The following is a 13,985-nucleotide window of genomic DNA, read 5'->3' on the forward strand; positions in this document are numbered from 1 at the left end:
TGCTTTTGAGTTTTACATTGCTTTAATGTTTAACATTTTAATTTTATCAGATTTCCGATGAGATGCTATCCCACATGGGCTCCTTGGTTCTGGGGCTCAGCCCTATGTTCCTGCGACAGTTATCAGCCAATCAGCTTACAGAGCTTCTCCCAGCTTTGACCAATCATTCGCACTCGCTGAGCTATGCCCAAACACTGGCTGCCATTCAGACATTGAGGGTATGTATGATTCTGGCATGGGCCAATCTGCCGTCATTTTTAGATGACCAATAAAGCAGATATAAGGACACCCTTACCATATATATTCCGTAGTATCATAGATCTATTTCTGTCCCTACCTGCAGGAGTCATGGAACGTAACACAGGCGCTGCAGGAGCCGAGATCTCTTCTACATTCATTGCCACTCCTTTATTTGCGCCCGCGGGTCCAGGAACTGGTGTCTGACCCCAAGAGTCTGCTGGGTGTGAAATGGAATCAGCAACAGGTAAAACTACAACTGTCTGCTCAACATCAACTGGTTGAATATACATTCTTGCTGGAACAATTAACAGCTTTAGCTCCAGAAGGTTTTACCCCCTCCCCTTTCATGACCAGGCCATTTTTTTTTGTGGTATGGCACTGCGTTAATTTAACTGACAATTGCGCAGTTGTGCGACATTGCATCCAAACATAATTGACGTCCTTTTTTTCTCACAAATAGATCTTTCTTTTGGTGGTATTTGATCACCTCTGTGGTTTTTATTTTTTGCGCTATAAACAAAAAAGAGCGACAATTTTGAAAAAAAAAACAATATTTTTAACTTTTTGAATAATAAATATCCCCCAAAAAATATAGAACAAAAAAAAAAAAAAAATTCTTCCTCTGTTTAGGCCAATATGTATTCTTCTACATATTTTTGGTAAAAAAAAAATAGTTTTTTACTTTTTGCTATAATAAATATCCCCCCAATTTAAAAAAACACATTAGGCCGATATGTATTCTTCTACATATTTTTGGTAAAAAAATAAATAAATATTTTTTACTTTTTGCTACAATAAATAGCCCCCAATTTTTTTATTTTTTTTATTTGTTCATCAATTTAGGCCAATATATATTTTTGGTAAAAAAAACATTTTTTTTTTTTTTTACTTTTTGCTATAAGAAATATCCCCCCAATTTAAAAAAAAACAACAAATTTATTCGTTAGTTTTGGCCGATATGTATTCTTCTACATATTTTTGGTAAAAAAAAAAAAATATCGCAATAAGCGTATATTGATTGGTTTGCGCAAAAGTTATAGCGTCTACAAAAAAGGGAATAGATTTATGGCATTCTTATTTATTTTTAATTTTTTACTAGTAATGGCCGCGATCTGCGATTTTTAGCGGGACTGCGACTTTGCGGCAGAACAGATCGGACACTTTCGACACTTTTTTGGGACCGGAGACCTTTATACAGCGATCAGAGCTATAAAAATGCGCTGATTACTGTATGTGACACTGGCAGGGAAGGGGTTAACACTAGGGGGCGATCAAAGGATTAAATGTGTTCCTTAGGGAGGTGTTTCTAACTGTGGGGGGGAGGGGGTAGGGCACTGACTGGAGGAGGAGAGAGATCGCGCTTCCTGATCACGAAGAACAGCAAATCTGTTTCTCCTCCCCTGACAGAACGGGGATCTGTGTGTTAACATTGAAAGATCCCCATTCTGGCTCTCTGTGGAGCGATCGCTGGTGGCCGGCGATCAAGGTCACTGGCAGAGAAGGGGATAACACTAGGGGGCGATCAAGGTCACTGGCAAGGAAGGGGTTAACACTAGAGGGGCGATAAAGGTCACTGGCAGGGAAGGGGTTAACACTAGGGGGGGCGATCAAGGTCACTGGCAAAGAAGAAGTTAACACTAGGGGGCGATCAAGGGGTTAAGTGTATCCTAGGCAGTGATTCTAACTGTTTGGGGAGGGGACTGACAGGGAGTACAGAGAGATTGTGGTTCCTGATCCCTAGGGAACAGACGATCTCTCTCCACTCCGCTGACAGAACGGGGATTTGTTTGTTTACATTGACAGATCCCCGTTCTTGCATTCTGAGGAGCGATGGTGGGCGGGCGGGCGGCCGGCACACATGGGGGGGTGCTGGCCAAGCGCATCAGCTCACCCCGCTGTGCAGCGGGCACGCGTGCGCCTGCTATAGCTGATTTATATCATTCGCCCCCCCACAAATATAGCTTTCCTTTTGGTATTTGATCACCACTTCGTTTTTTGTTTTTTTTGCAATATATAGGAGAAAAGACCAAGATGTTGAAAAAATATATATATTTATATATTTTATTTTCTGCTATAAAACATATCCAATAAAAAAAAATGTAAACATCAAATTTCTTCATAAACTTAGGCCAATATGTATTCTGCTACATATTTTTGGTAAACAAAATCTCAAAAAGCGAATATTGATTAGTTTGCCAAAAGTTATCATGTCTACAAACTATGGGATATATACTGGAATTTTTTTTTTAATCAAATCCTTTTTTTATTTTATATGGAAACAACATTAACACAATACAGACAAAACCACAAAAACAAAATTACATCAAACCAACTCCCCCCCCCCCCCCCCCCATAAAAAATAAAAAATCACAGCTCACCGCCATTACTAGTAAAAGATAAATAATAATAATAAAAATGCGGTAAATCTATCCCCCATATTCTATAACTTTTGTGCAAACCAATCGATATATACGCTTATTGCGATTTTTTTTTTACCAAAAATATGTAGAAGAAATTTTTTTTTTATATATTTATTTATATGTATATTTATTATATTTATATTATATTTTCTATATTTTTTGATGATATTTATTATAGCAAAAAGTAATAAAATATGGCTTTTTTTTTTTTTCAAAATTGACGCTCTTTTTTTGTTCATAGTGAAAAAAAATAAAAACTGCTGAGGTGATCAAATACTACCAAAAAAAAAAAAAAAGCTCTATTTGTGGGAGGAAAAAGGACGTAAATTTTTATTTGGTTAAAGCGTCGCATGACCGCGCAATTCTCAGTTAAAGCGACGCAGTGCTGTAGCGCAAAAAATGGCCTGGTCATTAAGGGGGAAAATCTTTTGGTCCTTAAAGCGGGATTCCACCCTAAAGTGGAACCTCCGCTGATCGGATCCCTCCCCCCCTCCGGTGTCACAATTGACACCTTTCAGGGGGGAGGGGGGTGGAGATACCTGTCAAAGACAGGTTTTTTCACCCACTTCCGGGCATAGACTCCCGTGGGAGTCTACGCCATTTCCTGCCCTGCCGCGCTGTCTGCTGGGACACACACTGGTCCCAGTGACAGCGCGGAGATTTCCTATTGCGCGGCGCAGCTCGCGCATGCGCAGTAGGGAACCGGGAAGTGAAGCCAGTTCGCTTCACTTCCTGATTCCCTCACCTAGAATGGTGGCGGCAGCAGGCGAGAGCCGAGCGATCGATCGGCCTCGGCTGCCGGCATCGCTGGAACCCGGGACAGGTGAGTGTCCATTTATTAAAAGTCAGCAGCTGTAGTATTTATAGCTGCTGGCTTTTAATATTTTTTTTTTGGGTGGAATCCCTCTTTAAGTGGTTAATAAAGGCAGACGCCCCTAACAATCGTGTCAGAAATATCCTGTGTGTAATTACCTGCCTAGAAAGGTACCTTGCCCCAGTGATGTAATTTACCATATATGGTCATGTTGTTGGCAAGCAGTGATTCCTGTACTGACTCTGCCCCCTGAAAACTCCTCCTCTCAGAAGGCGGGCTCTGTGAAATGTGTGACACAGCAGTGCCTACCTACAGGAGGCGTAGTGACTCCGTGTCCGAGTCAATAGACATGTGCACTGACAAAAAATGTGTTTGTTTTAATTTCATTTGTTTTTTTGCTTTTTTTTCTGAAATTCTAAATTTCGGAAATTCGGAAATCCAAAAATTCGGATTTTCACATTTCTGAATTTCCAAATTTTAGAATTTCTGAATTTCCAAATTTTAGAATTTTTGGATTTTCGGAATTCAGAAATTCAGAAATTTGAAAATCTGAAAAAAAAACAGTAAAATTCGAAATAATAACTAACTAATAATAACTAACTAGTAAATTATAGGTATTGGAATTTCCTTTCAAATTTGGCTGTTTCTGAACGTAATCAAATTGATAATAAATAATAATAGTAAAAAAGGTTTTATTATTATTTTTGTTATTTATTATTATTAGATCATTACGTTCCATTCGTTTAGATGCGGCACTTGTTATTTCAGATAATTCGTTCAAATACGTTCACTAACAGATAAATATGGAAGGAAATTCCAAAACCTATAATTTAATATTTATTATTAGTTCATTATTATTTTAGATCTTCGGGTTTTCGAATTTTCAGATCTTCATTCTTATTTTTGGATTTTCAAATTTCCAAATTTTGGAATTTCCTAATTTTGAATTTCCGAATCTCCAAGATTCAGAATTTCCGAAATTTAGAATTTTCTAAAATTCAGAAATTTGAAAATTCGGAAGTTTGAAATTCGGAAAATTAACGAATTTGTCAAAATTCCTTAAACAAATTTGGAACTAAACAAATTGCACTAGTCTAGGAGTCAATGTGTGGGGATCTTCACAAAGTTTACAGACTTCAAGAGTAACAGGAGGAGTCTGGAAATATTTGGAATACAGTGGAAATGAATGCAGGATTTTACAGTTTGTCCATAGGTCAGGCCAGTGACAACGCCTACAATCACGCGGTTCTTTCTTCCGTGAATGAAATCTGTTTCTGTGTTCCACAGGCTCTATTGCTGTTCCATGTATCTACCCAAACAATGGAAGTTGGAGTCAGGTAAGTCTATCTCCAATTCTAATTTCCGTGTACCCTCCCACATAGGGGTGTGCACAGGGTGTGGCAACCCTAATCACCCCGTGTGGGCGCAGATTCCCTCCGGCTGCCTGCTGACCCCCCCCTCCCCTTCCCGCAGTGCTGCTGACTTCCCTCATCTTCTTCTTTTGAATGAACACAGTGAGTGATTTGGTACCGATCGCTCCTGTGTCCATTCATAACTGAAGCATAGGACACGGTGTTTACTAGGCTTTAGTTTGTAAATAGACAGGAAGCCGCTCAGCGAAGAGCACTTCCCATTCATTCACTGTCCAGTGCAGCTGAGGATCCAGAGAAAGGGATCAGGGAAGCTCTGTCCTCATCCCCTTTCTCTGTCTCAAAAGTGAGACATCAGGCATCTGATTAGACCCTTGATACTTCACCAAAGCCCCCCAACAGGACTCCTAAAAAAAAGTGTAAACAAAAAATAAATAATAATAGTATTGTAAAAATAATTATTGTAAAAAACAAAACAAAAAAACCTCTTGACACCAACCTCTGCCCTACTGACACTGTCCACTGCTCTACTGACACTGTCCACTGCTCTACTGACACCGTCCTCTGCCCTACTGACACTGCCTACTTGCCTACTGACACTGCCCACTGTCCTACTGCCACCATCCACTGCCCTACTGCCACCATCCACTGCCCTACTGACACAGCCCACTGCCCTACTGACACCGTCCTCTGCCCCACTGACACCCTACACTGACCTACTGACACTGCCCACTGCCCTACTGACACTGCCCTCTTGCCACCATCCACTGCCCTACTGACACTGCCCACTGCCCTACTGACACCATCCACTGCCTTACTGACACCGTCCACTGCCTTACTGACACCATCCACTGCCCTACTGACACCATCCACTGTCCTACTGACACCATCCTCTGCCCTACTGACACCATCCACTGCCCTACTGACACCATCCACTGCTCTACTGACACCATCCACTGCTCTAGTGACACCGTCCACTGCTCTAGTGACACCATTCACTGCCCTACTGACACCATCCACTGCTCTACTGACACCGTCCTCTGCCCTACTGACACCATCCACTGCCCTACTGACACCATCCACTGCTCTACTGACACCATCCACTGCTCTACTGACACCATCCACTGCCCTACTGACACCATCCTCTGCCCTACTGACACCATCCTCTGCCCTACTGACACTATCCACTGCCCTACTGACACCATCCACTGCTCTACTGACACCGTCCACTGTCCTACTGCCACCATCCACTGCCCTACTGACACAGCCCACTGCCCTACTGCCACCGTCCACTGCCCCACTGACACCCTCCACTGCCCTACTGACACCGTCCTCTGCCCCACTGACACCCTACACTGACCTACTGACACTGCCCACTGCCCTACTGACACTGCCCACTGCCCTCTTGCCACCATCCACTGCCCTACTGACACTGCCCACTGCCCTACTGACACCGTCCACTGCCTTACTGACACCATCCACTGCCCTACTGACTCCATCCACTGCTCTACTGACACCATCCACTGCCCTACTGACACCATCCACTGCTCTACTGACACCATCCACTGCCCTACTGACACCATCCTCTGCCCTACTGACACCATCCTCTGCCCTACTGACACTATCCACTGCCCTACTGACACCATCCACTGCTCTACTGACACCGTCCACTGCTCTACTGACACCATTCACTGCCCTACTGACACCATCCACTGCTCTACTGACACCATCCACTGCCCTACTGACTCCATCCACTGCTCTACTGACACCATCCACTGCCCTACTGACACCATCCACTGCTCTACTGACACCGTCCACTGCTCTACTGACACCATCCACTGCTCTACTGACACCGCCCACTGCTCTACTGACACTGCCCACTTGCCACCATCCATTGTCCTACTGACACCATCCTCTGCCCTACTGACACCATCCACTGCCCTACTGACACCATCCACTGCTCTGCTGACACCATCCACTGCTCTAGTGACACCGTCCACTGCTCTACTGACACCATTCACTGCCCTACTGACACCATCCACTGCTCTACTGACACCGTCCTCTGCCCTACTGACACCATCCACTGCCCTACTGACACCATCCACTGCTCTACTGACACCATCCACTGCCCTACTGACTCCATCCACTGCTCTACTGACACCATCCACTGCCCTACTGACACCATCCACTGCTCTACTGACACCATCCACTGTCCTACTGACACCATCCTCTGCCCTACTGACACCATCCTCTGCCCTACTGACACTATCCACTGCCCTACTGACACCATCCACTGCTCTACTGACACCGTCCACTGCTCTACTGACACCATTCACTGCCCTACTGACACCATCCACTGCTCTACTGACACCATCCACTGCCCTACTGACTCCATCCACTGCTCTACTGACACCATCCACTGCCCTACTGACACCATCCACTGCTCTACTGACACCGTCCACTGCTCTACTGACACCATCCACTGCTCTACTGACACCGTCCTCTGCCCTACTGACACCGCCCACTGCTCTACTGACACTGCCCACTTGCCACCATCCACTGCCCTAGTGACACCGTCCTCTGCCCTACTGACATCATCCACTTCCCTACTGACACTGCCCACTGCCCTACTGACACCATCCACTGCCCTACTGACACCATCCACTGCCTTACTGACACCATCCACTGCCCTACTGACACCGTCCTCTGCTCTACTGACGCCATCCTCTGCTCTACTGACACCGTCCTCTGCTCTACTGACGCCATCCTCTGCTCTACTGACACCGTCCTCTTTTAGACTGGGAAGACTCTAAAGGGGGAATGAGGACTCTGATATGAAAGAGGGATTCTGATGTGAGAGGGAGGCTTCTGCTGTGATAGGTGGACCCCATTTTAGACTGGAGGGACTCTGATGTGGGGGACTCTGATATGAAAGAGGGATTCTGATGTGAGAGTTTATCTTTTGGGCCCAATTCCCTATCTTGCTGTGACAGGGGGGCCCCGTTTTAGACTGGGGAGACTCTAATGGGGGATTGAGGACTCTGATATGAAAGAGGGACTCTGATGTGAGAGGGGGGCTTCTGTTGTGACAGGGGGACCCCATTTTAGACTGTGGTGCCTCATGATTTGACATACGTTTAAAGGGCGCCATGACTGAAAAAAAGGTTGCATTCGATGGAATTAGCAAATAAACCAAAATAAATAAATGCAAAGCCATTGGTTACTTTTATTGGCTCATTCCCTCTAGTGTTCTCTAGAATTATTACATTGTAAATCTTATTAAAGACATATGTATTTCCTGTGCTCTTCAGCGCCACCTAGACATCACAAGTTTCCATTTTTCAATGTATGAATTATAGCTCCAGGTTTAGGTGAATGTTTCTGTTGTGACTCACTTCCAGGTCATCAGCAAATTCAGCCATTGGACGAGACTGCGAACTCCTACAAGTATTCTGCAGGATAGAATACAAAATATGACTCAGTACTATGACATCATCAACTCATTGCCTCGTCAGCTGGTAAGAGAAAAATGTAGAGCAATCAGATCATTCTCCGGGAGGCTGCAATTTTTTTTCCCCTAATCTTGGGTAGCGGGGGAGGGGTTAGAACAGGGGTCTTTAAACTTTTCCGTATGAGGGACAAATATTTAAAAAAAATTTGTCAGCCATAAAAAAATAAATAAAATCAGGTTTTATAAATGAATACAATTTACATGAATGAATCAGTTTTATCTGGAGCTTTTTTTTTTGTAATTCGCATGATAGGAATCAGAACAGCAAGGAAAGTATGGGCTGCTGTACATTCCTGACTGCGATAGGGGGCAGTGTGGTGAGCGATTCAGCGCATCACACAACTCTTTTTTTTTGTGCAAACTTTATTTGAAGTGTACAAAAAGACACTTTATTCATGGCGCTGTACAGCAGTGCAATGAGCTGCGCTGCTATACAATGCGACACGGTTCTGTACAATATGCCGCAATAAAATGCTGCATGTTTCATTTGTAGTGAGAATAAGACACACAGAAAACAACTGTTTTCTATGTCCTTGCAGTAATGGGTGTTTTACAATGCAGTAAAATGTCTGTAAATGAAAAAAAAAAAACTATGTGTGAATTCATCTTAAAACACAGAAAAGAAATTCCAATTACACTTGAGCCCATCGGAGTCCTCCCTTACTTCAGGGTCCCCATCAGGCACCTGATGTAAGCGGGACTTTGGTTTGGACCATGAGGTAAGGGATGGACTTTAATGGGACTCTCATGTAAGAAAGGACTCTGATCTGGAGCATGATCTAAGGATGGATTCTAATTGGACTCTCGTGTAAGGGGGGAACTCTGATTTGGATCATGATGTAAGGATGGACTCTATTTGGACTTTCATGTAAGGGGGCTCTGATGGGAACTCTCATGTAAGAGGGGACTCTGACCTGGGTCATAATGTAAGGATGGACTTGAATTGGACTCTAATGTAAGGCCCTTGTACACACGGTCGGAGATTCCGACAGAATGTGTCCGATCGGACCGTTTTGTCGGATATTCCAACTGTGTGTGGTCTCCATCGGACTGTTTCCATCCGACGGACCAAGTTTTCCAACTTGTTGGTAAAATTTTCCAACAAAATGCTCCGATCGGACCTAATCCGATCACGTGTAGAGAATTCCGATCGGACAAAGTGCCACGCATGCTCAGATCAAATTCCTACATCAAAGCTATTGGCTACTAGCCTGAACGTAGTCCCGTCGTAACCAAATAACGTCATCACGTTCTGCAAGATCGGATTTCCCGACAACTTCGTCCGACCGTGTGTATGCAACAGTTTTGGACAAAATCCGACGGACAAAATCCGACGAATTTGGTTGTCAGAATCGCCGACCGTGTGTACAAGAGCTTAGGGAGGAACTCTGATGGGGACTCTCAGGTAAGGGGGGACTCTGACCTGGGTCATAATGTAAGGATGGACTTGAATTGGACTCTAATGTAAGGGAGGAACTCTGATGGGGACTCTCAGGTAAGGGGGGGGGGGGGGGGGGCTCTGACCTGGGTCATAATGTAAGGATAGAATTGAATTGGACTCTAATGTAAGGGAGGAACTCTGATGGGGACTCTCGGGTAAGGGGGGGGACTCTGTTTGGGGACTCTCATGTAAGAGGGGAGCCTGATCTGGACCATGATGTAAAGATGGAGTCTGATGTAAGGGGGATTCTGATGGGACTCTGATGTAAGGAGGCACTTTGATGGGTATTTTCATGTAAGGGGGACTCTAATGGGGACTTTCCTGTAAGGGGAGACCCTGATCTGGACCATAATGTAAGAATAGACTTTGATGGGACTCTCATGTAAGAGGAGACTCTGATCTGGACCATGATGTAAGCATGGACTCTAATTGGACTCTCATTTAAGGGGGACTCTGATGGGACTCTCATGTAAGGAGGGGCTCTGATGGGGACTTTCATGTAAAGGGGGGGGACTCTGTTTGGAGACTCTCATGTAAGATGGGAGCCTGATCTGGACCATGATGTAAAGATGGAGTGTGATGTAAGGGGGATTCTGATGGGGACTCTGATGTAAGGAGGCACTTTGATGGGTATTTTCATGTAAGGGGGGACTCTAATGGGGACTTTCATGTAAGGGGAGACCCTGATCTGGACCATAATGTAAGAATAGACTTTGATGGGGACTCTCATGTAGGAGGAGACTCTGATGGGGACTCTCGTGTAAGGGGGAGATTCTGATTTGGGACTTTCATGTAAGGGGGAACTCTGATTGGGGGCTCTCATGTAAGAGTGGACCCTGATCTGGACCATGATGTAAGGATAAACTCTCAATGGACTCTCATGTAAGGGGGATTCTGATGTAAGGAGGCACTTTGATGGGGATTTTCATGTAAGGGGGGACTCTAATGGGGACTCTCGTGTAAGGGGGGACCCTGATCTGGACCATAATGTAAGAATGGACTCTGATGGGGACTCTCATGTAAGAGGGGAACTCTGATTTGGGACTCTCATGTAAGGGGAACTCTGATTTGGGAGTCTCATGTAAGGGGGACTCTGATGTAAGGAGGCACTTTTATGGGGATTTTCATGTAAGGGGGACTCTAATGGGGACTCTCATGTAAGGGGGGACCCTTATGTGGACCATAAAGTAAGAATGGACTCTGATGGGGACTTTCATGTAAGGACGGATCTCTGATGGGGACTCTCATGTAAGGGGGGGGCCTGATCTGGACCATGATGTAAGGATGGACTCTAATTGCACTCTCATGTAAGGGGGACTCTCATGTAAGAAGGAACTTTGATTTAATGGAGTTGCTAGGGGGGACTGAGATGGGGACTTTCCTGTAAGGGAGGACTCTGATGGGAGCTACAGTGGTGTGAAAAAGTGTTTGCCCCCTTCCTCATTTCCTGTTCCTTTGCATGTTTGTCACACTTAAGTGTTTCGGAACATCAAACCAATTTAAACAATAGTCAAGGACAACACAAGTAAACACAAAATGCAATTTGTAAATGAAGGTGTTTATTATTAAAGGTGAAAAAAAATCCAAACCATCATGGCCCTGTGTGAAAAAGTGATTGCCCCCCTTGTTAAAACATACTATAACTGTGGTTGTCCACACCTGAGTTCAATTTCTCTAGCCACACCCAGGCCTGATTATTGCCACACCTGTTCACAATCAAGGCATCACTTAAATAGGAGCTGCTTGACACAGTAAGGTCCACCAGAAGATCCTTAAAAGCTACACATCATGCCGAGACCCAAAGAAATTCGGGAACAATTGAGAAAGAAAGTAATTGAGATCTATCAGTCTGGAAAGGGTTATAAAGCCATTTCCAAAGCTTTGGGAATCCAGCGAACCACAGTGAGAGCCATTATCCACAAATGGCGAAGACATGGAACAGTGGTGAACCTTCCCAGGAGTGGCCGGCCGCCCAAAATTACCCCAAGAGCGCAGCGACGACTCATCCAAGAGGTCACAAAAGACCCCACAACAACGTCCAAGGAACTGCAGGCCTCACTTGCCTCAGTTAAGGTCAGCGTTCATGCCTCCACCATCAGGAAAAGACTGGGCAAAAATGGCCTGCATGGCAGAGTTCCAAGGAGAAAACCACTGCTGAGCAAAAAGAACATCAAAGCTCGTCTCAATTTCTCCACAACACATCTTGATGATCCCCAAGACTTTTGGGACAACATTCTGTGGACCGATGAGACAAAAGTGGAACTCTTTGGAAGGTGTGTGTCCAAGTATATCTGGCGTAGAAGGAACACTGCATTTCAGAAAAAGAACATTATACCAACAGTAAAATATGGTGGTGGTAGTGTGATGGTCTGGGGCTGTTTTGCTGCTTCAGGACCTGGAAGACTTGCCGTGATAAAAGGAACTATGAATTCTGCTGTCTACCAAGAGATCCTGAAGGAGAATGTCCGACCATCTGTTTGTGTACTCAAGCTGAAACGAACTTGGGTTCTGCAGCAGGACAATGATCCTAAACACACCAGCAAGTCCACCACCGAATGGCTGAAGAAAAACAAAATGAAGACTTTGGAGTGGCCTAGCCAAAGTCCTGACCTGAATCCTATTGAGATGTTGTGGTATGACCTTAAAAAGGCCGTTCATGCTCGAAAACCCTCTAATGTAACTGAATTAGGACAATTCTGCAAAGATGAGTGGGCCAAAATTCCTCCAGGACGCTGTAAAAGCCTCATTGCACGTTATCGCAAACGCTTGGTTGCAGTTGTTGCTGCTAAGGGTGACCCAACCAGTTATTAGGTTTAGGGGGCAATCACTTTTTCACACAGGGCCATGATGGTTTGGATTTTTTTTCACCTTTAATAATAAACACCTTCATTTACAAATTGCATTTTGTGTTTACTTGTGTTGTCCTTGACTATTGTTTAAATTGGTTTGATGTTCCGAAACACTTAAGTGTGACAAACATGCAAAAAACAGGAAATGAGGAAGGGGGCAAACACTTTTTCACACCACTGTATACTATAGGCTCTATGAATGGTAACATTGAGAAGATCAGTAATAATTAATGTTATTCATTTTTCTTTTCTTAGATTCTCTGTGCATTGGATAAGATCACCTCCCCTCCCCCGACTCTTCTGAAACGTTTAACCCCTCGGAATCTGGCTCAGATCCAGTAAGTTTATGTAATCCCCAACAATGAATTGCTCTGATTGGCTACTGTTTGGTGTGTGAAATGTAACATTCCAAATGTTTTCTTATAGCTCTGCAATGAGTGCAATAAATACCTGTTGATCCTGCCAGGAATCCAGTGCTCCCCTGTGTATTGTGCTCCTTTCCCGTATTATATCAAGGAGTCTCATTTAGCCCTCACCTGAGATTATAATAATTAGTATCTATAAAGAGATTAGGAGAGTGAGAGGGTTGGAGTAGTTTAGCAAAGGTCAGCTGGTCAGGGCTGACACCAAAAAACTTCTGTGTGATGTCAGCCCACAACAGGAGTCAAGTGCATTCTCTAACCACTTCCCTACATATACTACAATGAAGCGACTCCTACAGGCACCACGTTGCTGCCTGTTTCCGGGTTTTGGGCAGGCGTGCTGTGTCCACCCTGTGATTTGACAAATTTAAATGTTTTAAATTAATTATTTTCCTCGAAATTCTACAAACAATCCCCAATAATGAAAACGTGATAGAAGTTTGCTTGAAATCTTTGCAAATGTATTAAAAATAAAAAAATGAAAAGTCCCATGTACATAAATATCACAGACTCCTCCCATGTACATAAGTATCACAGGCTCCTCCCATGTACATAAATATCACAGACTCCTCCCATGTACATAAGCATCACAGGCTCCTCCCATGTACATAAGTATCACAGACTCCTCCCATGTACATAAATATCACAGACTCCTCCCATGTACCTAAGTATCACAGACTCCTCCCATGTACATAAGTATCACAGACTCCTCCCATGTACATAAATATCACAGACTCCTCCCATGTACCTAAGTATCACAGACTCCTCCCATGTACATAAGTATCACAGACTCCTCCCATGTACATAAATATCACAGACTCCTCCCATGTACATAAGTATCACAGACTCCTCCCATGTACATAAATATCACAGACTCCTCCCATGTACCTAAGTATCACAGACTCTAATAAATAGGAA

At 44.1% G+C, this 13,985-nt stretch overlaps 1 protein-coding gene across 1 annotated transcript in view; it reads left to right on the plus strand.

The window, feature by feature from the left end:
* Positions 1-361: 361 nt before the first annotated feature.
* LOC143963779 (stereocilin-like) overlaps positions 362-13,985 on the plus strand; it is a 127,897-nt gene continuing 114,273 nt past the window's right edge. The window contains exons 1-4 of the mRNA XM_077473508.1: positions 362-484; positions 4,762-4,811; positions 8,246-8,362; positions 12,901-12,983. Coding sequence (XP_077329634.1) covers positions 469-484; positions 4,762-4,811; positions 8,246-8,362; positions 12,901-12,983 — 266 coding nt within the window. The 5' untranslated portion in view covers positions 362-468. The remainder of the gene's footprint in view (positions 485-4,761; positions 4,812-8,245; positions 8,363-12,900; positions 12,984-13,985) is intronic.

Source organism: Lithobates pipiens, unplaced genomic scaffold (genome assembly GCF_037356315.1).
Source record: "Lithobates pipiens isolate NorthernLeopardFrog02 unplaced genomic scaffold, aLitPip1_a1.2 Scaffold_8, whole genome shotgun sequence".
NCBI lineage: Eukaryota > Metazoa > Chordata > Amphibia > Anura > Ranidae > Lithobates > Lithobates pipiens.